The following is a 24,046-nucleotide window of genomic DNA, read 5'->3' on the forward strand; positions in this document are numbered from 1 at the left end:
GCTAAAGGGATGTAGCTTAGTCTGCTTTGTTCTTCAGAATCTTAGTTTATTCTATAAGTTTGTTAATAAGTTTCTAAGTAGTAGCCAGGTTGTTGTTGTTTTGTCCTAGCTTAGCGCAAATCTAGTTGTAGACTTTGCTAGTAAGAGAGACTTCTCCGTTAGTATTAGGTTAAAGTTCAGGCAGATAGAAGTCCTCTATAGTCTAGTTCTCTGCTAACTCCTAGGTAAGGTTCTAGGCTTGTCGCTAGCCCTGGGAGCCAGAGCTAGAAGTAGGAGTGTAACAAGTAGCCATCTTGTTAATACTGTTTGTTAGCTTTATAAGGTTAACTTACTAAACAGGAGCAATTAAAGTGTTATAGTCAGCTTTCTGTAGTAGTGTCTATTAGCAGAAGCTGAGGCAACAAAGCTAAGGAACAGTGCTGTAAGTTGTGCTAAAAGGATTAGGTCTTTAGAGGATACAGTAATTAGTTGTATACTTAACAAAGGGCTTATAACGTTAGTTACTAGTAAAGGGTGCTAAAAGTATCTAAGGGGATAACTACAAAGTTGATTGCTAAAGAGCTATAGAAGGTAATCTATCTAGGTAGAATAAATGTCTTTATATCCTATTCTTCTTGTTAGTATCCCTAAGGTCTTATTAGTATCTTGGCGGAGTGATCAAGTGTAGTGGGCCTAAGGTGAGCTGCTCACTTAGTGATCACCTTAGGTGATCACCTTATCTTTTGATCATTTTCTTATCATTACGTGACCTCCTATTGTTCTTCTGTTCCGATCCGTAAGCGCCGTCAGCATGCATATGAAGCGTGCTGTCCCCTGTTTCTTTGCGAGGGGTCGTTCCAGGTGGTTATGTTAACCAACGCTTTTCGGGTCGTAACATTCTGTTCCTAGAGGAGTCGCCCTGTTTCCTGTGTCTGGCTGCATATAACTTGTCTGTAACCGCCAGGTGCCCTGTAGGGCGTCCCCTGGTCCTGTTATGTCCAACAGGTCGTAACACTTAGATACCTTAGTTAATAGAATAACTTTACTATTGTAGGCAAAAGGAACTTCTTAGGCTATTATTATAAGGCTGCCCTTATAGGTATAATAATTAAAAACATTAGAAGTAGTTAGAAATAGGTAAGGTTATAGCCTATCTCTATAGTAAAGCCTTTAATAAGCTCCCTCTTACTCCTAACAATACTAAAGCTATTAGCATTATTAGATTAGGTTACTAAAAGGTAGTCTAGAGGTAAGGAAGGTAGGGAAGCTAAAGGATAGGCATCTGCGTTATCTATAGTAATGTAGTTAACACTAAAGAAGATAAAGGACCTAGCTAGCTAACTAAAGCTATTTATAGAGCTAGATAATAACGCTAGTACTTAATGCCTCCTTTTTATAAAGGTAAAAAAAGGCTTTAGCAAGAAGGCCTATAAGCTAGCTACTACCTAGCACAAGCTGGAGCTTCTGTAGGCCTAAGTAACTAATACTGCAGTTAGAAAGAGGAAGGCAATCTAGCTAGATCCTAACACCAAGTTTGCTACTATCTCAGACGTGCAGAAGGCGCAGGTTGAGGCTGGTGAAAAAGAGGATACTGCAGGTAAATCTAGCAAGTCTGATTTACCTAGTGAAGCTGAAGACTGTATTGTAGTGGCATCTAGAAGAGGGCAGTAATTAAGTGAAAATAGTGGTGATGTTGGAGATGGCTTCATTTTTGGGTGTCCGCATGTGGGGGGTGTCCGAAAGTGGGTATGTTGACTTACCCGACGGGCGTTGTCCGTTTGTGTGATAACGCTGGGAAAGATACAGCATGCCGCTTGGAGAGGAAGAATTAGAGGTGTTCTCGGTCAGTCTCCTGGTTTCTTCTGGGTAACGTGAAGCCTATTTGACTTTCAGGCAACATTAACTGACTGTTGTTACTAGTGACCGAGCATCGAGAAGAGAGAAGTTTTGGGAAACGAATGTTTGATACTGATGGAAACAAGCGAGCGAATGTGTTGGATGAAGGACCGGAGCCGAGGGAAGCAGAGAGTAAAGGATGTATGATGCCATTCTGAATTGGTGCCCTCAAACAGTCTGCTCCCACCATGGCCGAAGTTGTCAGAATTAGAACGAATACGGGCATCAGTATAAGCCATGCAACACGGGTGTATGAGTAGCTGACAGGTCGACATTGTTACGTTTCAGTCTCGAGTCCCGTGGATCACAAATCATCTTCTGGTCTATTCCAGTTCTACACCTGTCGCGTTCTTCCTGCTCTTAAGGATTCAGATCGGTCCGGCGTGAAGCCTCACATCCGACACAACTGCCAAGAAGAACCGGACAGAGTTGACGAGACCCCACTCGAGGTCGGACACACAGAGATCCCGAGATGAAGACAAGCCGAGAGGCCCTCGGCGGGAGAGGACATGCCACAGGCCGGACGAACCCGACACACATCTGAACCAAGTCTGCCGGGGAGCCTGCCATGAAGACGACTTGCATAACAGGAGAAATTCCTCATTGGCCGACTGAGATATGTATGGCGTGAACACGAGACCTGTCGCACATCTATCTAACGAGAGGCGCTGCGTGCTTCTTGGCGCGTCAAGGTAGGGAAGATGCGCAAGAATGAGCAAGTTTTCTCCCCCCCTCCCGAGCTCCCACCACAACGCTCAACCCGTCACTGCCTGGACGACACGCCCTCGCTAGACGTATAACCGCTCCGAACCCCCTCGGAGACGAAGAGCACGTTTGAGGCATTCTCTCACACCTTGTCATCACTCCCAGGGTCTTTGTCCACTACAATATCTCTCGACGCCGACTCGACGACGAACGCCATGGCGTCTTCGGTTGCGCTGCCTAGACGGCCGAACTCACGCACCACCACCGATGGCAATCATGGTTTCAACTGGTAGTTCTACAATGTTTCACATACGAGGACGACGGAGACTCCCTCTGGACCGCGCTGGATTCGTCGCTGGACTGCTGTGTCTCGAGGCCGTCGTCGTCATGGGGGCCCTCGTGCTGTTCGGCGTCGCATACCCGGACCGCCTCCGCTCGCGGCTGTGGAGGAACGGCGGCGAGGAAGGGTGGTGCTCGAACCCGCGGTTGAGGATCTACTTCTACGCCAACCACGAGGAGCCTCCCGAGATCCCGCTGGTATGGAGTCAGAGGTGCGTTGTCCGCTATCTTTGCAGTGCTCCCCCACCGCCTCTGCACCCGGTCACTCATGACATGACCAAATACTAACTCCTTCTCCCCGTTTCGCCAGGCTCACGATTTCAAACATTGCCACCGCGGTCCTCAGCGCGACCGTCTTCTTCGCGCGGCTCACGATCGCTGCCCTGCAGTACGAAGCCCGATGGACGAACCTCGTATACGACGCCCTCCTCGCGTTTCTCTGGGCTCGCAGCGCCGCGACACAGAACGGACCCGACTTCACCGACCCTCAGCACCTCAGCGAAAGGCCGTGGTATCTCGTGCGGAGCTGCGACGAGGCGTGGGCTCAGAACCTCGGTTGGTGCAGGATTGCGAAATGGGAATTCTCGTGGGCGATACTGGCGGCGTACGATACCTGGAAGACAAGCGACGAATGATCGGATACTTGGATGGTTGCTGACGAGAGACAGGACGTTTTATGCTGCGAGAATTGTCGGCGCCCTCGGATGGTCGACATATGAGCTGGGCAAGCGTGACGGGATGAAGATCGGGAGAAATATGGATTCGATGTTGGTCCAGTGGACCGGGGATGCGAAGAAATGGGTTGCGACGAACGAGGAAGAGGTTGATGAGGAGGACTGGGCATGATGCGACGTGCTCGACGTTGCACAAGATCGACGGTATCACAGCATATCAAGCGGAACTACGAACGACATCACCACTCCATCACCGATCACGGCTTTCGACGACTACGACGACGACGAGATCAACAATGTACCAATAGAATCAACTATCAATTGCGAGTCTCCACCTAACGACTATTCATTCTCAAGAGTCCACGAAAAGAGAGAAAAGAAGAACGCGTCCGTTGTTGTGCAACCGTTCATGTTCCATCGGACCGGACCGGCCCTACCCATCATCCCCTCACGGAGTAGCCGCCGCCGATCGATCAACCATGACGATCATCCGATCCCGAGTCGACGTTGCTTATTTGTTCTGCGCAAAGTGCCCATGTCAGTACAGAGTACACAATCCCCGCCGCGGATGGTGCCATGGGCCGGGGTCAACTTACAGGGCAGCCGGCGCAGGTGCAGTCCTTGCCGCAGTGGCAGGAGCCGGTGGAAGCGCATCCGCAGCCAGACATATTGATGGATTGGTTGGAGGGTTGGGTTGGGTTGTTTGTTTGTGTTGGGGCTGAAAGCTGGGGTTTGGTGGTGTGAGTTGTTCGATGAGGTGGTGATGAAGAAGAAGAAGAAAGGAAGAGACCAAAAGGCAACGAGTGTTGGCTCGGGTGATTTAAGTAATGACGGCGATTATCTAATGCTCTGACCACCGACTGAGCTGAGTTTCCTTCGTTCCGAGGGAAAGAGCGGCCAGCACAAGGAGCGCCCTGTCCCCCCTTCCTGACGATGGCTCCTGCCAGCCCAACCAGGCCGGCCACATGTTCTTCATGGAAGCCGCTAGTCGGCCACCCCAACGACGGCCAACGACGGCCAGCGATGCTAGCTCCTGCCGCCGGCTGGATAAAGGAAGAGTAGGTAGGAAGGTAGGTGCCTCCAGCCCCACCCACTCCACCTCGCCCCTCTGGCCTCTGCCTCCTGCCGCTTGCCTCCGTTCCACTTCGGCTCGATGCGTGTCCGACCACACTCGGCAAGCAGTATCCATGGCTGAGATTCGGAGAAAGCGGCCAATGACGCACGACCAGAACCAACCACACGTGATTTGCCACTCCTCCTATCTGTACACCGTACCTACCTAGCCTTTGTCACAGGGCAAGTGCGTCCTGGAGGAAAGTACCTTACCTACGTACCTACTTATGTACGATTAGGATTAGGTACTAACCCGGTCAACTCGAGTCACTGGAACAGGATGGCCGTCCGGCGTCAAACCCCACTTTCCCACCGTGACGATCCACTGGACGGGAGCCGGACGCTCAGACCGGGGTGGGCCTACATTTCTCTGCTGGCTGCCCTTTTAGGAAAAGACACGGCCCCTCCACCAATGGACCCCGCCGCGACGGGAATCTGCGGGGGAGAATCTGATAACGGCGCTTTTTGAGAGTCTTCGCCCCGCGTCGAAGACATTGCCGAAGACGGAGAGCACGCAACATTCTGTTCTCCAGATGGGAGCATTAGACTGACGAGGTGGGGCACGTTCTTGTCTTGTCTTTGATTCCAGTGTGTCTATTCAATCTGACGCAAAGAGATGAAGCGTATGCCTCTGGGAAGCCAGCAAACCCGACGGCGACATCACCAGCATCATCGGAATCCCTCGGGAATCCCATGGCCGGAAGTAATAGGACAGCATCAGCAGCCTACCTTTCGCCTGTCCGTCGCCTCTGCTAATCATGTGCCCCCGATGCCCACGCCTGCTTGGCGCCCCCCGCCCGTCCGGCGCAGACGTGACTTGCATTCACCGAGCCGGTGCAGGAGGCCGTTCGCGGTGTCATGCATCATGCACGTGCGTCATCCGACATGTGCCCGCGCGCATCTGGACGCCGCGCAGACATCTACACGTATCTATCTATCCCCGCTACGCTCTCCCGTGTGGGTGATAGCCGCGCTAATAGATCGCCGCCAGCTTATCTACATAGGCCCGATGACTTGGCTGGGGCTGATCCGAAAGTCGCACCCTCCGAGGGTCCGATCGCGAGGGGGGCCGAAGGCTTCGCGTCCATCTCAACACCAGCACGATGGCTGCTGTTTCTCGCTTATAATCACAATCTGTTTTCTTCGCAAGCACTAAAGTCAAGCACGTGTGGTCACTTGGCGTGTCACTTCGCTACTAGTCAGATATGATATACTCCTGCAGACGCGAGCTGAGATTGGGCTAACACCAGTTTGGCTCAATTCCCACTGCGGGTGAAAAACTAATGAGCTACGAATATGTCCCTGGGGCTTTTTCTGATGACTCTAAATCTGCCGGGCGCTAGACTTGTGGTTTTGGATAAAAAATGACAATAGCTGAATGAGTTTATCAAGTAACCCTTTGTCGAACCATTAACCCCCAACTCAAGCTCGGACATACAGACCCCGTCACTTGCTACTGTATTTGACGCTAAAATCCCTCTTGCACACGATCCCTTGTACTCCCTTTTGCTGAAGAATGACCTCCTCGCTGTTCGCATCCGAAGACAGCGCGTACCCATATGTGGCCTCGGCTGACGACCGCCCCTCCAAAGGCGTCTGGGATCCCTTTGTCCGAGGCTCACCGCCGCCGAGGCCGTGCTTGGTGTGCATCTCGAACTCGTCATGCAGACTGCGATCCAGCGGGATGCTCGCCCTCCTCCCCGCCGCATAGGCGTTGCCGCGCGAACCGCCGGCGCCGAGAGGCGTCTGGCCGCTCCAGTTGTAGTGGGGGTCGCTGGGGTAGTAGGCGGCAGAGCTGTTGAGCTTCAGGAGGCGCCCAAACAGCGGCTTGAGAAACGATGCGCATGCCGCGATGATGCCCACGTTGAGTTGAAGGCTGTTGACGTGCCCGAGAGGTCAGTTGGGACGTCCGGAGACGGGGGGGGGGGGTAACTCGTTCTCACAACTCACTTTTGCCAGAAGTGAACCCAGTAGTTGAAGATGTTGTCCGGGTCGCCGCCCGTCGTGAGCATGAAGACGGCTTTGAGGATTCCCATGACGATCGAACTATGTCGAGGAAACTCTGTCAGTCGATTTCGACACTCTGTGTCTGATGTAGAATTCTTCATCAGACCCTTTGGGCAGACTCACAAGTATCCTAGATTCAGGATGCCAATGACGTAGAAACGAACTCGAAACTTCATCTTGAGGTTCCAGATAATGGGAACTGGCAAAGCTCCAAGGCACACATCGGTGAAGATGTTGCAGGCTTAGCCGGATCATCGTCAGCGTTTGTTTTTTTTTGTTTTTTTTTTTTGCAGCGGAATATGGTATGGCCAACTTACCAACGTTCCAATACGTGAGGTTGAGAAAGACGTTGAAGTCATGGCACCTAGGGTCGAACGGATTCATCCACTGAAACTCCCACCAGCCCGAGTACGGAGTGCAGTACACGAACAACCAGACAATCGCTTGGATGGAATAGGCCACAACGAATCCTACGACGCCAAAGAAGGGTCCAGTCAGCTCCGTTAAACAATGAGAGACGCGGAAGGCAATAGTGAAAAGTCAAATTACCTATCAAAGCGTACAACGACCATCGATACCAGTTGAGGTCTTTCTTGAGCCGCAGCAAACTGATCGCCATGGAGATCCTCAGCAGACCCATGGCAACGCCATCGGAGAGCACTGTCTTCCAGAATGTGATGCGTTCGAAGTCGATGCGGTCTGCCGTCGGAACCGTCAGGCCATGCCGTCCAAGGCCGTAGGGTATCTGGAGAATCAAGCATATCCAGGCTACGAGGGCGAGGAGCTGGGATGAAGAACAAGTCATCAGTCTATAGTCCGTCCGAGGATCAGGCTGGTACCAGATTGCAAAGAAGCTTGGACTTACGACGGCGACGATGATGAGCGCATCTTCCGCCCCGAAAGCCCTGAGGATGAACAGCCGGGCGTAGATCCGCAGGGAAACGAACGTCAGGGCGAAAAGGTGGAAGACGCCGACGACGCCGACGATCCGGCCTGCGTTGCTAGCATTGACATACTCTGGAGGAAGGTCATCCATCCTGTCTCGGAGGAAGACGTCGACGCGCAAGGTAACGATTGACAGATAGACCACATGGCTGCTGATCGGGGGCCCTGATCAGCGGGGCCAACCAGGCTTTAACAACCAGGCCGCGGAGCGTGTCTTTCGGTCTTCATAAGCAGGATTGTGTCTGGGTATCAGTGGGCGTGTCCATTTCTTTCGGTCTGGCCCCACGAGGACCCTATTTGGGATATATGAACCAACCTTTGGCGGTCCGCTTCTCTGTCTCGAGGGAACAAGGGACTTCTTTCCACTCTCCCTCCTGCAGGAACGGAACCACGGTAGCTTCCCTTGGTTTAGGACTGTCGTTCTACAAAAGGCCCCGAGGCAAAGATAATGCCCTCACTCGTGCGCTGAGAGAGACAGCTTAGGGTGAGTATACCGACTGACTCGCATTCGGGCTACTATGAGTACACGTCCGGTCTTGGGTCCACTGCCATGCCTCCAGGATCCATTCTCCAACACGCAACAGCGCCAGGGAGGCGGTTTTGCGACACAGCACTCGTCAGGCCGAGAAGATGCTTGGGTTTGTGCAATGACAACTTTGGCAAGGACCAAGGCATGAATCGGCGGTGTAGTCTCCAAGATGTCTCGAGCGGATGGTCGAGTACAGTTCAAGCTGAAGAAGCGGTTGAAACTACGGCAAAGGGTGATAACTAAGAACCGGTTTAATATCCTATGACTCTGGATTATTGCCGCTGCGTCCCATGGTTCAAACATTAGACCACGGACACGACGGTTGAGCAGGTTTCCTTGTGTGGATCGGATCCCAACCTTGCCAGCGACCTAGTATTGATGCCATGTACTCCCATATTCTGCTGCCAAAAGTCGTGCTATTCACCCATGTCCATCCACTACAGGGCCGGGAGGTCTCCTCCGCCCCTCAGAAGCTGGGGCAAGGGAGAGGAGAGAGAGATCGGGTTTGGGCGCCGAGAACACCATCCGAACCCGTCGTGCAATATTGACCACATTGCCAGGGGGGTCCCTTGAAGAAAGCGGTTGGATCCGTTGGATCGGAACGTGGACTAGGCGGGCCGGGTGGGATGGTGGAGTGGGAGGGATGGTGTTCTGTGCCGCGCCCCTGCGTCTTCATCCTGGCTAAAAACCCACTCGGCCTGTTGGTTGTCGACTCTTCACCGGCGTGGGATTCCGGTGGACGAAGCGGGGACTTCTCTCTCACTTCTCATAGTATCAGGCCACCGTTGCCTGCTGTTATATGTCTGTCCCGTTGGTTCGATATGGCACCCACAAGCATATCAGTACTACAACCAACTGCTGGTTGCCGTCCAAGAGTCGCAATGCAATCTCCGGCTTGCAGCTGCGTTTGGTTCGGCACAGCAGGGGCTTCGGCAACCGCAGCGGTTCGGGTCAAGCTGAGAACAGTTGCCTCCCCCGGCAGGGGGCGTAAGCAGGACGTCTAACCCTCAATGTTCTTCAGGGAGCGGGGGCTGGAAGGGCATTCTTGCCCAAGTCCCAAGTCGATTTAAAGACTCATGATCCTGCAGGCTCGCCGTAGACATGCATTTGCATCTCGTCACCGGCACCTCTTTTTCCACCGCCGCAGAAGTCACAAGTGCCACGTGTGTCAGTACCGTGTAATACCGAGCGCAACGTCTCTTCACCTTGGCAGACAATGCGCAGCAACGGGATGCGTGCAGGCGTGGGCTTCGCGGCCGCGCTCTTGGCCCGGGGGGGCGCGGCGAGTGTGAGCTGCTGCAACCAGACCGTCTCTCGGGACGTCGTCGTTGTGGGCGGCGGTGCGGCCGGCGCTCATGCCGCCGTGTGGTTGCGCGACCACGGCCATAGCGTAGTCGTCGTGGAAAAGGCCAGCCAGCTTGTGAGTTCTATCCGAACCTTTGTCTCTTTCAACTTGAGTTATCAGCATCTCCTCGAATCCTTCCAGACCTTTCGTCCCCTGCTTTCGTCGCTAACTCGGGGTTCAAGGGCGGCCACACGGCTTACTATCACGACCCTGTCTCTGGCAAGTCCATCAACGTGGGCGTCCAGGCGTGGATGGAGTACAAGGACACGTTCGACTTCCCCAAGCGCATGAACGTGTCCACCAGCGGCGCGATGCAGTTCACCACCCTCGACTACAACTACGTCGACTTCAAGACGGGCCAGCCTGTCGACGGCTGGGTGGCTCCCACGCCCGATGCCATGTACCCGGCCCTGCAGAGGTACTTGGACGTCATGGAAAAGTACGAGGACATCACCCTCCCCGGCTTCGACAACTTCCCCGAGCCCGGGTCCATCCCGGAGGACCTCGCCATGCCTTTCGGCGAGTTCGTCGAGAAGTACGACATCGCCGCCGCCGTCCCGCAGATATGGGACTCGACCGCCATGGGCCTGGGCAACACGATGGACGTGCCGACCTTTTTCGTGACGCAGGCCTCCGGGGTCCCGATGGTCCGCGCCCTGCTCGGCACCGCCGCCGCCGCGACCCCCGCGTCGGGCCGCCTGTACGAGCTGTATGAGAGCGTCGCCGAATTCCTGGGCGACGACGTCCTCTACTCGAGCACGGTCGTCTCGACCATCCGGCGGGACGACGAGGGCGTCTCGCTGAAGGTGCACGGCGCGGACGGCAGGCTGACATGCATCGACGCCAAGCGCCTCCTCGTCGCCTTCGAGCCCACCACCGAGAGCCTGGCCCCGTTCAAGACGGACGAGGCGGAGGAGGAGGTCTTTGACAAGTTCGGCTTCGCCACCGTCTACGCCGGGATCCTCCGCCACCCGTCGCTGCAGCCCGGGGCTGCCTACTCCAACAGGTCGCCCACGCCCGGGTCGACCAACTACACCGTCTTCCCCCTCGCCTCGCAGGTCGGCAGCATCGCCTACATCGGCGGCACCAGGGATCTGTTCCAGTTCACGGCCGTCGGCACCGAGGAGGACACGGCCGAGAGCATCAAGGCCCTCATCGCACGGTCCATCGACACCATGATCGACGCCGGCACCGTTCCCACGTCCAACGGCACCGTCACCTTTCCGGCCTTTGCGAACCACGGCAAGATGCACCCCCGCGTGACAGGCGACGAGCTCCGCGCAGGGTTCCTTCGGAAGCAGACTGCCCTCCAGGGACATCGCTCCACCTGGTACACGGGTGCCGCTTTCTCCGCCGGGTTCTCAACTGTCTTGTGGGACTACAACAACGAGCTGTTGCCGAGATTGGTCGAAGAGATTTAAAGAGGGGAGGTTGCTGCTTGTAATTACAGGAGGATGTCTATCTTAGGCTTTACAAACTTTAGAAGAAAATAAAACACAGATTCGCCAAACAAAACACGTATCAGTCGAACCCATAGTCTCTAGTCAGCCATCCAACGACAGCCAGCGATACCAGCCCATGGTGCCGTCTGGACAAGAACGCGAAGAAATGACGTACCCTACGGTGCATCTGCGGATGCCTCTCTGATTGCCGCTTCGAGTACTTCTCTCGACGTCCCCTTCGGATATTTCATCGGATATTTCATCGGAAAAGAATTCATCCTCTTCCGCCATGTACTTATCCAAAGGGTCGGATGAGGAGTCGGGCAGATCATTCTCGCTTTGGATGGAAGGATGCGAGGCCACACAGCTTGTAAGGCAATTTCGAAGTAATCCTCGCTGTCACCCAATCTCGCCTCTTCCTCAAAGGCTTTGCAAGGGAGTAGGTTCCGTTTTTGTATTCCATAACGACGGCAGACATCTTTACTGTGCCGTCTTCTTGAGTGAGTCGACACTCGGCATTCCACAGTCTGCCTCAGTGCAGGCAGTAAGTTCATATACAATAAGTTCATAAATAAAAAAAGATATTCTGGTCAACAACGTAAAGTTTCATTAGGCAGCCAAGCCACGGCGGAAGGTATCTACCTACCGTTGCGCAAAGTCTGTTTTGTCACAAGAAAAACTCAGCGTGAAAAGCTGTTGTGAGAAGGATATATAAACTCATTTCACTTCCCCTTTCTTTTCCCTCTCCTCCTTTCTCTTACCGCCGCCATTCACACCTCGGCGTCCTCTTCTTCGACATCTCCTTCTTCGACATCTTCTTCTTCAACATCCCCCTTTCTTTCAGTTCCCGAATTCCTCGTTGATCTGGACAGTCGTGTAAGTGACCTGTTTTGCCCTTTAAACAAAGCTACCCCAGCATAGTTTACATCACGTAAAGGCGTCCGAATCATCACTCGATCCAACGAGTCGTCAAATTTAATATCACCGAATTCAAAAAATCTTCCAACTTCTCACTCCGAAAGTCGTCTTGATTCCCGACAATCTCCCGACACTCGACAATTCTCAAGATGCCCTTTCTTGACGAAATCACACTCTCTCGTGACCATGAGAAGCTCTATTCTCCTGGTCAAACCCTGAGCTTGACACCGCACAAGGCACCGAATCCTTGGGGTTGGAAGTACTACCGGATGCCGCCAGACTTGAAGGACGAAGCCACAGCCCAGGGAGCGGAGGACCGGGAACTTACCCGTCTGGCGATGGTCTTCCAAGAGGGAAACCAACCGCACAGACTCGACCGTCAGATCCAGAAGGACGAGTCGAAAAAGATGAAGGTCGAAATCCTCGAGCTTTTTGGCATTGACCGATTCGGAGAATACACCCCCGGCACTCAAAAGCTCAAGTGCAAGGTGCTTCAGGTCCCTTCTAACAGCAACGATGATCACCAACTTCCGGCAGTCGACGACATCATCTTCATCAAAGTTTTTGACCCCATGTTCTTTCCCCGAAACGTCAGTGCCATCGACATGGAGTGGAAGGTTACCGCTCGCGCAGACATGGCCTTGAGCAATGAGGTCGGAGCGTATGGGTTTCTGTACAAACACGGCCTCACAGGCAGCCCCCATGTCGCGCCTCAATGGCTCGGCTGCTGGACCGCTGAGGCTCAAACCACCGACCTCGAGTATGAAGGCCGCACTCGACATGTTGGTGTCATCGCCTTGGAGTACATTGACGGCATCTGCCTGCAGAAACTGTTGCGGACCAACGAAGACGGCGAACATCACTACATTGGCGATCGTCTCAGAATTGACGACGACGTAAAGGCACTCGTGCAGCTGGACCAGGCCACTCGATTCGGCGTGATAGAAGATCTCTTGGCCGACGTTGTCATTCAGTACAAGGTCGGTGTCAACCACCCCTGCATCTACCCGGAAAACATCGTCTTGTCTTTCCGCCGCGGATCCGAGGAACTGAAACGACCGCGTGTTTCGCTCGTTGGCTACAAAGACTCCATTGTTAACCCTCTTCGTCATCCGCCGCGCAACTCTTTCGCCGACTACCCGAAGCCCATTCACCCCTTCTTCAGAATTAGCTACAAGAGGCTGCGGTTATTCTTTCTTTGCCGTTGGTTTCCCTCCGATTGGCAACCTGATGAGAACGAAAGATGTCGCCCATTGGATCGATGGTTGATGAATACGTTCGGCCCTTTCGCGGATAATGAAAAGTACAACGATCGGATCGAGCGCAACCCTGTAATTGCTGCGAGAGCAGCTGTTTTGATTGCCGCTCGCAGGTTGCGGGAGAAGGCTGCCGCGATCAAGCCTACAGAAGCAGAAGAGACCGGCATGGCCGAGAGCCACGAGGATTCCCAGAAAACACGCGAACCAGTCATCGAACCAAACCCCACCGCCTCACAAATCGAAGAAACATCTTCTCCGAACGTTGCCTCTTACAGCATGCCCGTGGGAGAAGAGAAGGCTATCGTGTCCGAGTCTACTGACGCGGGAGCGACAGAGGCGGCTGAGAGCCACGAGGAGCCCCAGAAGGCAGGCGATTCTGGTCACGAGGATCCGCTCTAGAAGGGCGCGGTCTCTATCGAGGAGTCCAGCCAGCGGACGGTTAAGCCGGCCAGCCACTCGCCTATCTCCCGTATATCCGACAACTCTGACTCGGACTCTGACTTTTCCGTGTCGTTGCACCCAGCAATGATTGCATTCACCAGTCTCTCGTCCGAAACGGGCTCGGCACTAGGATCTGTGACTCTCGATCCTGACCCGGTTACGGTGCTAGGGAACATTCATACTCGCGACCTGGAGAAGCCCGAAGAGACTCAAATTCTCGGCTCGATCGCAGAGGAACAGGAAGCACAGGATGTTGAGAACACCAGAAGCAAGACTTATGAACCCTTCGGCTCGCTTCCAATCAGAGCACGGGATGGTCAGCATAGCAAGCGTCAAGCTGGTTCGGGGGGTGATGACGCCAACTCATCGCTCTTGCATGATACCGCCGTCGTGGGAACGCACCTAGACGACACTGATGTACAGTCTCATCATCTGAGCAAACAGAAGCTCAGATCTATTGTCAGAGACGTTCGAGATTCTCAACGCAAGCGCGTACAGCAACGCATCGAAAAAGCCCGACAGGATGCGCTTTCCCGCTTCACCACTCAGGAGCCGACGATCATTCACGGAATGTTTCAAATCCAAGTGACAGCCGACCAGCTTGTCAAGACAGCCATTGACAATGAATACAGACAACTCAAGGCAGACAAGAGAGGTGATGCCCAGTCACGGCTCGAAAATGCCCTGGAGGAACACTCCGTGATCCAGGAAGTCGATGAGATGCTTGAGAATTTCAACAAGAGCATGCTTCCAGAGTCGCCAACCGAGAGCACGTAAACCGAACGAAACAAGCACCCCCACCGAACGCCTTTATCTCCGATGACACATACTCAGGTGTTCCCTTCGTTGGCTCTCCCTATTGAAAGCCAGAAATGTCCATGGAGAGAAAGGAATCTTGAGGTATAGGCGGTCTATGAGCAGCTGGAGCGCGATGAAGCATGGAATGGAAGAAAGGCATCATGTGAGGTCGGAATCGTTGGCCATAGAGTAGTGTAATAGTTATTGGAGTTTCTGCAGAGTTTTAGTGTTCGTGCAACATTGATCTAACTTGACCGGTGGTCGAGTAGGAGACAAAGGCGCATGTAGACACCTGCGGCAAACCAGGCTCTGGTAGTCAGTCATGTCTAGTGCCACTGGAGATGTACATCAAGGGGCAACAAAGGGGTACATCCGCTGTGCTACCTCTTTTTGGAAAAAAAAGAAGCTATTCGCAATGTCTCGCTGATTTCCATTGAAGAGGTATGAGTAAGCACTTTCGGACATCAGCACAACTCCTCCCCGTCCTGGTCCCTTACCCAAGCTCAATCCGAGGTAAGGTTCACGATCCGAACCGAACTGCTGCCGAGCCTGAGCATGATAGTACCCCAACAATTCTCGTTAGGGGTCACTGATCCAAGCACTGTGAATACCTTCAAATGTCTCCCCCAGAACCAACCTTCCTGTCGTCCGAAATGATTTTCGACGCAGGATTGGATAGGATGCGAGTGATTCTGAACCCGGACACTGCTTGAGAGCATATGCCCGTCCAATGCTAATGGACAACATCTCCGAGGCGAGAATACGCGAACATCACAGAATATTTCATGCCAGGAAGTAAACCCAATTCTCTTTTCAAGATTGAACTTGCTTTACTCTACTCATTCGACTCTTTCCACGGCCTTGGTACTCATGCAACCAACTTAACACTGGGAGACTCGAGCAGCGGCAGCGGCAGCGGTACAGATTACGAACCACACTCGTCCTTGTTTAGAGGCAGCACGTAAGAACGCACTGGAAGTCGGCCTGCCGTAGGGTGTCGAGAGTTAGCATGTCTGTCCATACCCGCAGCCGCAACAGTTGTTCTTTGCTAGGGCGATGACTTACTCCTGAAGGACCACGGCTGATGTCGCCCGGGGCGCTGGTGTATGCGGGGTTGAACTGATGGCAGATGTCGAGCTTCGCGGAGCCTGAGATGTTAAGACAAAAGTTGCAGTTGGGGTCACTATAGGTGCAGAATCCGTGGGACTAAAGTGGTTTACAACAGCGGCGGTCAGCTTCCCCCCTTGGCTTGGTGTGACCTCGACATGGTTCATGTCGCTGCTAGCTGGCAACTCACCTGGCAGTTGAAGCCCTGAGGGGCGGCTGCGACAGTCATCAGAAGGGACGCAAAGGCGGCGGTGACGGTAGCGGTACGCATTTTGAGGAGTGGGTGAGGGTGGCTTTGTGAGAAGAGGGAGTGTAGATAGTTGGATAGAAACGAGCGTGAGTGAGAAGAAGCTTGTCTGGTGAGTTGAGATCAGAAAGCATCAGTATGGCGGGAGGATTGGGTTGATTTATACAAGATGTCGTTGCAGGGACAACTACACCACGCATCTCGTCTTGATGGAGATCGTCATCGGATGAACCACATTGGTCGGAACACCAGACAAGACTCAATTAGATTGTTGATGAGGTGCGTGCGATCCCAGCTACGAAACTAGGGGATTGCTCCTCTTTCGAATCTAGATCTGGAGCTGTAGATCTTCATGAAAAGGTTGACTCGTATAGTTGATGGCTTGTTCAGGTAGCCCTGTTGAGTGGTGACTGGGGTAACAAAGAGTCTCGTTCTGTCCACGGGGCCGAGGAAAGCTTTTTTTTTGCTAAGTCGTCAAGCCCATGCACAAAATGTTCGGTCGAATCTGTCGTGTGTAAAGCAAATTACTGTGCTAGAACACTACTCAAGGTGGACCTCGGCGCCGTGATCTTTCTGCTATCATCTGTGGGGACCTTGGTTGACCCTGACGTCTCTGGTAGATCCTTGCCGCCATTGACCTGTTGCTCAGCCAGGCGGCCGAGGAGGCCAAGTCCGCGAGCAACACCCTCGATGTTGGAGATTTCCCTCCGGCATTAGAACTAAGGAGACTGACTTGTTGTGAGACTAAGAAAAACTAACAAACACCACGACAGCCAGGCTTCATTTCGGATTCGCCGAGTAAAATCGCGCTGATGAGCCCCGTACATCTCGAATAAAAGGAGTAAATACTGTACGGGAAACCGGTTGATTGCTCTAATGCGGCTTTGATTCGGTCTGGGAACCCAGGGACACAGTTGCCGGTAAATGCATGTGGCCTAGGTTCGACTTAGAGGCCTAGCCCTGTTGCTCGTGGATGGAGTCTCGCAGGGTTTCCCACAATGACGGAGAACATCGACAAGATTGTCGATACAACTATTCGAGTGTTATCATGCATAGGGAAACCCCCTTGGCAATGATTGCCATGTTGGACAAAAACCGCTTCCCATGTGCGCCTCTCGACTCATGAGCAGGAGCTTGTCACCCTCTCGATGAAACCAAGCAATAGGCACGCAGCATTACGACGAAGATGCACAATCAAACCAACTCGGCTGGCACTGAGTGTACAGGTATCCCGTGTTTGACTCAATAGAAAGGGGGAGGGTTGTTCCTTCTAGGTAAGCTTCTTCCAGGGATCGACTTGGTCCGATGTAGGATTCTTCGTCTAGACGCCGCGGGTGCTCGGGACCTCAAAGCTTTAGAGCCAGTATTCTTGTCTCGACAGAAATTTATTTGAAAAGTTTTCTCATGCGCTGTCTCTCTAGACTCGAGGCCGGTGGGAGAAAGCAACGGGGAGGGGCCCTGAGGCTTCCGGATGTCTCCGAGTCAATCGAGGGAAGGATGAGAAGAACAGTGATATAAGGTTTAGGCCAATGGCCAGACTGGACTGTTCCGCACCAAAATCTTGAATTTGTGATGAGTGATCTTCACTGTTCGATTTTACTCATCATGTTCTAGCCCCCTTCACTGGAGGGACCCGAGGGCTATCTCCTGGCTTAGGGACATCGGCATGACAACCAAAGTGCTCACCCGTGAACACGGAGCGAGAGGAAAGGCAGTAAAACGGCAGTCAGATCCTTCAATGAATAGACGATGGGAAGGCAACGTCCCCGGACATGAATAATAAGAAACCCCGCATCGGCCAATGAAAGTTGATGCGAAAGGCGTGGTATCTTGCTTTTAGCGAGTTGAGCGAAGCCGGGTCCGAAACCTTACAATGTAGAATACACTCCTTGTCGGCGTTGAGACCTTGTACGGAACACTGTGGTTGCTGGCAAAAGTATTAACTCTATGTCAGATAGAATGTGGAGGTGCAGCCACACCTACTTTCGCAGAAGCACTATGGTAGTTACTCATGTAGATACACAGTAGTACATCGTACTCAGGCTTCACTCCAGCCAGTCAACGTTTGGACTAGGGTCACGCTACCTAGTCTAACCCTGCGGCAAAACCAGGCCCAGGGGTTTAAAAGAACTTGCTGGATACCACAATAGGAAATTTCATACAGATGCGCAGGGCAGAAGAGACATCTTACAATTAGTCTCAAACTTTCCTTGCGGGGTTTTCTTTCCTTCTTGACATGGGGAAAAATGACGGAGTAGCCCGGCCATGGGACGAAGCACTATGCGGACCGGGTCCCGGGGTTTGTTCGACATAACCGGAATGACCGAAAAAAAAAAAAAAGGGACACAGTTCGTCCTGAATTATTTAACTAGTGGTGGAAGAACTACATACACACTACTCTCCCCCCCAAAGGATTTACACATTTCATTTAAAACAGACCAGCCATCGCAACGAGAGCAACTCCAAAGAGGCCAGTGCCGACGGTTGAGCCGCTCAGCAACTTGCCACCGGCAGCGGCGGCGGTTGAGGCGGTCGCGCTGGCGGCCGAGCCGGACTGGGTGGCCGTGGCAGAGACCGTCGGGCGGAGCGTGGATCCTGTCGCGGTCGAGTTACTCAGCGGGGAGCCCGAGGGCGAGGGGGATCCAGAGGACGGCGTCTCGGTGGCGGTGGAGGGAGAAGAAGAGGAAGAGTTGTTACCTGCGGAGGAAGTGTCGTTCTGGCCCGAGTTGGTGCCGTCGTCGGTGGCGGCGCCGGGGGCCTCGATCTTGATGCTCGTCCAGTCGCCCGTCATGTCGCCGTAGGTGTAGGACTTGGCCGGGTTCGCGTTGGTGATGGCGACCTTCTGGACCGTCATGGTGTATGGCGCCTTCGTGTAGTCGGTCTCGCCGCCGGCCCAGGTGATGGTGCCTTCGTTGTTGTCCGGGTCGCCTCCGGCCCAGATGCCGAGGCGCAGGCGGGCCGGGGTCTGGGGGAAGTTCTTGCCGCCGAGGGCGTCGGCGTAGTTGAGGGTGCGGACGAGGGCGCCGTTGATGTACCAGGTGACGGCCTCGGTGGTCCAGTCGATGGTGTAGTTATGGAACTCGGTCTGGGTGGCGGCGATGGTGTGGAACGCGCCGCGGTCGTAGCTCGTGGTGTTGCCCTTGCCGAAGTAGTTGGTCTGGACCTCGGCGTCCTTGCCGCCGAGCCACTCCCAGTCGACCTCGTCGAGGTCGTCGGACTCGATGACGACGCTGCTGACGATGCCGGTGCCGGGGGCGGCCTTCATGACGACCTCGGCGCGGCCGAAGAAGAAGTACCACGACGTCTCGATGGTCGGGGCGTCGCCCTTCTTGTTAAGGGTGAACTCGGCGCCCTCGGAGGTGTAGGAGATGTTGCCGGCCGTGACGGACCAGGCATCATTGTCAGCGCCCTTGGTGAAGTCGACCTCATAGTTGCTCTTGGTCAAGCCGGCGTTGGCGGGACATGTTTCTACGGGATCTCATGTCAGTAAACACACTTTCAGAGAGAAAGAGAGACAAAAGCGAAAACGGCGGGACCCGGGAATAGCCTCGGTTTTTGCACGTGGGCCCGTTCAAAACTTACTTTTGGTAGGGTCGCAGTCGGTGAAAGTTTGAGCCAGAGTCGAGGTTGCGAGAAGAGCAACGAGTGACGCTTGACGAACGAAAGACAAAGCCATTGTGTTTGAGTGTGATGTTACGACGAGGAAGACCCCTCCAAAATAAACAATTCACTTCAACGAAAGTATACGGGTAAGAAGAGAACAACAAGAGGGGGTTGAGGAAAATGAAAAGAGAGTGAGTTGAAGAGAGTATTATTTGGTAAAAGGGACCGCGAACGACGGAACCCGCCCCCTTATTTTGATGCGGGTCGTCCGGCTCCATTAAAGAAGGGGACGAAGAATCGACGAGAGACGGCCATACAGTATACATGGATACCTGGTGTTTGAGCTTGACTAGGAGAGAACCACCCCAATCGATGATCACGCCGTCCCGAGCCAACCAACCAACCACCGACTGGAGAGCCAATGTCACCCCGACTTCAAGGAGGCTGACGTACGTTTGAGGATGCCGCCAAGGCACAAACACCGGCCACTCACTCGCCCTACACTGTGCTGGTGGGGGGGGGGGGGGGGGAACTGGGGGGGGATTTGTGAGGGCGTGACGCGTGTGCTAAGGGTGGGTGGCTGTACACTACACAGTGCGTCTCCCTCTCAAGTCTCCCCCTGGCCGACCCACAACTCGTCTCCCCGGGCACCGCCCACCATCCGATGTGCCGTGCCGGGAGGCCGTTCATGCTATAAAAAGCCAGCACACTCTCCTGTAGTGTGGCTTGTCAGGTCCACGAGGCACCAATGGGACCGCCCGGCATGCGGCCCCGTTCGATGAGAGCTAGGATGGTGAGACGGGGATGACCAACACTCGAGTCTCAAATCTCGGTGGCTGAAGTCCGTCCGCTTCTCCATGGTGGTGGTGGTGGTGGTGGCCATGGGTGGCTTAGGCTACTGACTCCCTCGACACTTTCTCCCAGCTTCGAACTATCAAACCACTGTGTGAGTAAGGGGGTTGAGACGATGCTGAGTAACAAAACGAAAACTCCAGCAAAAACAAGGTGGGCGGCCGCGTCCCCGTGAGACGATTCAGACATGACCCTTGGGTTCTCAGCGGAGAAGTGCCACCAAACTCAAAAGCCAAAAACCAAAGCCAGAATTTCTTGATCGACGCCTTGTCTAGACTGTGCTCTTCGGACAAAACATGCTTTTTAAGCTCAGTGGACATCTTACTGTACTGTGCACATTACTCACCGCGGGTTCCGATCAAATCCGAGTCCCCATCATCGAGTTGTTTGTCGGACTTTAAGACCGGTGGTCAGCTACCTTGGCGCTGTCGACCGCACTAAGCCCGCCAAGCGACGTGACATCTGCAAGGGCATCGTCGGATCCCGAACGCCCACAGTCCGTGTGGACTGTGGCATCCCACCCCCCATCCATCCCGCCAGGAGCCGCCGCGCAGCGGTCGGAGGGCTAGGCAGCGCGGCAGATCTGCAAATGGGGGATGAAGATTGCGCCAGGCTGGCTCCAATCCGGATCTCAACGAGGTTGGCAGGCAAATCGTGCCGATCTCAACCCGGTCTCCCGCGGGTGGCTTTCCGGCGCTCGCGGGACGTCCTCGTTCTCGTCGGCCGGTGGGATCATGGATGCGAGTGACCGGCCTCTGATGGCGCCAAACGTTCGAGCGACACCAAACGTACCGCGACAACTGTGCCGCTACAAACAACGGCCACAACGACCACGACAAAATGTATCGTACAGCGTCTGCAACCAAGACACTGGCCCATTAGTTACGGCTTTATGCTTCAGAAAATGTCATGCAGTTGGTTGCTGGCTGGCTAGGTACCATCTCATCTGTTCCATCATCCATAGAGTGTGACCCGGTCAATCCCATCGACAAACTACCCATCCCACTGCACATGACTACCGTCCATACACCATTCTGCCCTCGATGCGGTTCGGCGTCCCTTGTAGACCAACTTCAACGACGACTACCGTCTGAAGATCGCTCGGGAGCTAAACCAAAGAAGCCACGAGAGCAAACGGGACGATGGTGAAGACTGGAGTGCACAAGAGCATCGTGCGGCCTCGACGGTTCTCAAGTCGTGTTTCCCAGATCGAAGTGATAGCGACAGTTTTTGGCAGTGTCCCAGACAAGATGAATCAGCGAAATTGAGTCAGTCTTCTTTTACGACGATCTTGAAATTCTTGAGATTGAAAGACAAAGCTTTAAACGAGACTGGGCACAAAAAGCTATACAATTTCAACAGATTTACGTTGGACTCCTCTCGTGCAAGGCAATCCAGCATTTTGTCACTAAGCTGCACAGCCACACCACCAAGGCAGAGCCACACTGGAACCCCCATTTAGCCACAGACGGCAGCGCTCCACTCCGCGCCTCGGCTCTTTCTCGCCGTTAGACGGTTGATGTCACAGTGGCCCAAGCTTGCCGATCCACGAGCAAAGCAGCAGTCAATCAGCAATCAGGCTGCTGCCCTGCCCGTGCAAGCACCACACGTCCAAACCCCACGATCTTCCCGCCGCCGCAACCTCACTTTTTTTGCTAGTCTTCCTTTCTTTTCTTGCTTGCCTCCTGGAATCCGAGAGGATACGCTGCAAATCACCCATCCCCCGTATATTAACATGCGCTAGTCCCGCCCTCTTCTAATCGCGTTGCTTGCGCCCTTCCCATCCGTCCCAAACTCGGGCACACGAGGCGCTCGGCCCCGACCATCGACGTCGAACCCGCCATCATCACCATCACCATCACCATCACCACTACCTACACCTACACCCTCGCTCCCGCCAGCCTCACCGCCAGCATGGCCGACGTGTCCCCCCCGCCCGCCGCCCTCCAAAATGACGAGAAGCGGTGCTTTATCTGTCTCATGGACGAGAACGAGTCCGGCTCCTCCGAGTCCGCCTGGGTCGACCCGTGCCCCTGCACCCTCGAGGGCCACCAGGACTGCATGATCCAGTGGGTGACGGAGCTGGAGCGCGAGGGCAAAGAGATCCGCTGTCCCGTCTGCAAGGCCGTCATTAATGTCGACGAGCCCTACGACCCGGCCCTTGCGCTCAACAACAGGATCTACAAGACCTTTGGCAAGATGTCGCCCGGTTTGATCCTCGGGGGCCTCGGCGCCGGCACCTGGGTCAGCCTCGCCATGTACGGCAACATTGCGGTGCGCGTTTTCGCTGGGCCCGAGGCCACCTATCGATTCTTCTTCAATGACAACAACCCACGGGGCATACCCATGGTCAACTGGATCCACGTTGCCATCCTGCCCACGATTGCGCCTGCCCTGATCCTGGGCCAGTCGTTCCCCGTCTTGGGTAACGTTTTCTTCATGCCTGCGGCTGCATTGGTAAACTCTTACCGGCGTTCTGTCCCTCCTTAGCAACCCCCACTGACACATTCTAGTATGGCGTCTTTCACATAGCGCGCGACGACCACTTCTTCTCCTGGCCCCCCTCACCTCAGCTCGCCGCGGCGTGCTTCCCCTACATCAGAGCTGTGTACAACAATCTTTACCAGGAGTTCGTCACCCCGTACGAGAAAAAGTGGGAGCGCAGGATGGCAGGCCTGCCCGAACCAGTGGCGACGCCACCGCCAGCGAACAACAGACCCGCAGGGAACCGTCAGCGTCGGCCCGCTGGGAACAACGAAGGTGCCAACAACGATGACAGGAACGTCGGCATCGTCGGGGGTCTGCTCGATGCGGCTATCGACATGCTGGACATCCCCGACGTTGGGATGGCAGTCGAAGTCGAGGAGATCGATATGGGTGACGAGCAAGGCGTCGCGCATCTCGAGATTCTCGTGGAGCCGCTCGAAGACGAAGCGGCAGAGAGGGAAAACGCCGCTAGGGAGGCCGTGGATGTCATCGCCGAGCAGCAGGCTCACCTGAATGAGGAACCGGTGGCGATCCAGCAACCGGCGCAGCCCGCACAACCGGCGCCCGCGGCCCCTCGTCACCGAGGCGTTCAAGCCAGTCTCAGGGATTTCACGAACACACTAGCAAGCACGCTGCTCCTGCCCATGCTTTCGGCCGGCATGGGCGAACTTCTCCGCCTGGTGCTTCCCCAGCACTGGACCACGCCGGTAGGTGGCTTCGGTCGGTTCAAGGTGCGGACTGGCCTGTTGCAGGACCAATGGGGCAGGAATCTCGTCGGCGGCTGCATGTACATTGTCCTGCGCGACGCCTTCCGCCTCTACACAAAGTACCGCATGGCCCAGAATAAGCCCTTGCGCCGGGTTCGGAACGTGGACCGCCTAAGAAATCATGGCGTGTCGTCCTCTTCTGCTTAAAAGAAAAAAGAAAAAAAGAAACAGTTGGCGGAACACATACCACACAGCACAGTACACACACAAGCATATTATCGGCGTTGGCGGTGGCCAGGATACGGCTAGGAAGGGATGCTTTCTTTACCTTTCACTATTTTCTTGTATGACTAAATGCTTAGCATGGCGGACGGCGACGGTCTAGAGCGTTCATTTCATACGTAGCTTCAGTCTATAAATCAGCGCAAATAATCAGGCCGCCTCATCGAGTGCAGCAACCCACGAGGACAAGGTCCAGCGATCGCTTGTAATGAACGTGTACATACATGATCGCCTACATGCATAAAGGCGAGGCCTATGCGCCTCTCGAATCGGCGGGGTAAACTACAACGCCGCAAACCGTCCCCCCCCACCTTCACCGTGGCCACTGGAACCTTCCAGCCAAACAGAGACGTCAGATACACAGAAGGGAC

The 24,046-nt window shown here is 54.3% G+C and overlaps 8 protein-coding genes across 8 annotated transcripts, besides 2 other annotated features; 5 read left to right on the forward strand and 3 right to left on the reverse strand.

The window, feature by feature from the left end:
• Positions 1 to 2,736: 2,736 nt before the first annotated feature.
• On the forward strand, positions 2,737 to 4,090 carry CDEST_09745 (uncharacterized protein). Its single transcript, XM_062925904.1, has 3 exons — positions 2,737 to 3,131; positions 3,230 to 3,523; positions 3,588 to 4,090. The coding sequence occupies exons 1-3, from the start codon at positions 2,848 to 2,850 to the stop codon at positions 3,763 to 3,765; spliced, it is 756 nt and encodes a 251-aa protein (XP_062781955.1). The 5' UTR covers positions 2,737 to 2,847; the 3' UTR covers positions 3,766 to 4,090.
• A 14-nt stretch (positions 4,091 to 4,104) lies between these two features.
• Positions 4,105 to 4,113: a sequence feature (Short protein (CDEST_09746, WQF84732.1) was converted to a misc_feature.).
• A 76-nt stretch (positions 4,114 to 4,189) lies between these two features.
• Positions 4,190 to 4,261: a sequence feature (Short protein (CDEST_09746, WQF84732.1) was converted to a misc_feature.).
• Positions 4,262 to 6,001: 1,740 nt separating this feature from the next.
• On the reverse strand, positions 6,002 to 8,424 carry CDEST_09747 (uncharacterized protein). Its single transcript, XM_062925905.1, has 7 exons — positions 7,975 to 8,424; positions 7,579 to 7,880; positions 7,263 to 7,497; positions 7,031 to 7,183; positions 6,837 to 6,954; positions 6,657 to 6,752; positions 6,002 to 6,582 (listed from the first exon to the last, which is right to left on the reverse strand). The coding sequence occupies exons 2-7, from the start codon at positions 7,747 to 7,749 to the stop codon at positions 6,153 to 6,155; spliced, it is 1,203 nt and encodes a 400-aa protein (XP_062781956.1). The 5' UTR covers positions 7,750 to 7,880; positions 7,975 to 8,424; the 3' UTR covers positions 6,002 to 6,152.
• Positions 8,425 to 9,071: 647 nt separating this feature from the next.
• Positions 9,072 to 11,030, forward strand: CDEST_09748 (Putative FAD/NAD(P)-binding domain superfamily). The gene is made up of 2 exons (XM_062925906.1): positions 9,072 to 9,607; positions 9,715 to 11,030. The coding sequence occupies exons 1-2, from the start codon at positions 9,404 to 9,406 to the stop codon at positions 10,951 to 10,953; spliced, it is 1,443 nt and encodes a 480-aa protein (XP_062781957.1). The 5' UTR covers positions 9,072 to 9,403; the 3' UTR covers positions 10,954 to 11,030.
• Positions 11,031 to 12,041: 1,011 nt separating this feature from the next.
• On the forward strand, positions 12,042 to 13,550 carry CDEST_09749 (uncharacterized protein; the record flags this gene model as incomplete). The annotated part of the gene is made up of 1 exon (XM_062925907.1): positions 12,042 to 13,550. One exon carries the CDS (start codon positions 12,042 to 12,044, stop codon positions 13,548 to 13,550), a length of 1,509 nt encoding a protein of 502 aa, XP_062781958.1.
• Positions 13,551 to 13,676: 126 nt separating this feature from the next.
• CDEST_09750 (uncharacterized protein) lies at positions 13,677 to 14,369 on the forward strand (the record flags this gene model as incomplete). Its single annotated transcript, XM_062925908.1, has 1 exon — positions 13,677 to 14,369. The coding sequence occupies one exon, from the start codon at positions 13,677 to 13,679 to the stop codon at positions 14,367 to 14,369; it is 693 nt and encodes a 230-aa protein (XP_062781959.1).
• Positions 14,370 to 15,178: 809 nt separating this feature from the next.
• On the reverse strand, positions 15,179 to 15,930 carry CDEST_09751 (uncharacterized protein). Its single transcript, XM_062925909.1, has 3 exons — positions 15,688 to 15,930; positions 15,456 to 15,596; positions 15,179 to 15,374 (listed from the first exon to the last, which is right to left on the reverse strand). The coding sequence occupies exons 1-3, from the start codon at positions 15,766 to 15,768 to the stop codon at positions 15,339 to 15,341; spliced, it is 258 nt and encodes an 85-aa protein (XP_062781960.1). The 5' UTR covers positions 15,769 to 15,930; the 3' UTR covers positions 15,179 to 15,338.
• Positions 15,931 to 18,068: 2,138 nt separating this feature from the next.
• CDEST_09752 (Putative glycoside hydrolase family 16, concanavalin A-like lectin/glucanase domain superfamily) lies at positions 18,069 to 19,666 on the reverse strand. Its single transcript, XM_062925910.1, has 2 exons — positions 19,327 to 19,666; positions 18,069 to 19,212 (listed from the first exon to the last, which is right to left on the reverse strand). Exons 1-2 carry the CDS (start codon positions 19,418 to 19,420, stop codon positions 18,173 to 18,175), a joined length of 1,134 nt encoding a protein of 377 aa, XP_062781961.1. The 5' UTR covers positions 19,421 to 19,666; the 3' UTR covers positions 18,069 to 18,172.
• Positions 19,667 to 19,900: 234 nt separating this feature from the next.
• Positions 19,901 to 23,873, forward strand: CDEST_09753 (Putative Zinc finger, RING-type). Its single transcript, XM_062925911.1, has 2 exons — positions 19,901 to 22,656; positions 22,713 to 23,873. Exons 1-2 carry the CDS (start codon positions 22,114 to 22,116, stop codon positions 23,598 to 23,600), a joined length of 1,431 nt encoding a protein of 476 aa, XP_062781962.1. The 5' UTR covers positions 19,901 to 22,113; the 3' UTR covers positions 23,601 to 23,873.
• The last annotated feature ends 173 nt before the right edge of the window (positions 23,874 to 24,046 follow it).

Source organism: Colletotrichum destructivum, chromosome 6 (genome assembly GCF_034447905.1).
Source record: "Colletotrichum destructivum chromosome 6, complete sequence".
In the NCBI taxonomy this organism is placed as follows: domain Eukaryota; kingdom Fungi; phylum Ascomycota; class Sordariomycetes; order Glomerellales; family Glomerellaceae; genus Colletotrichum; species Colletotrichum destructivum.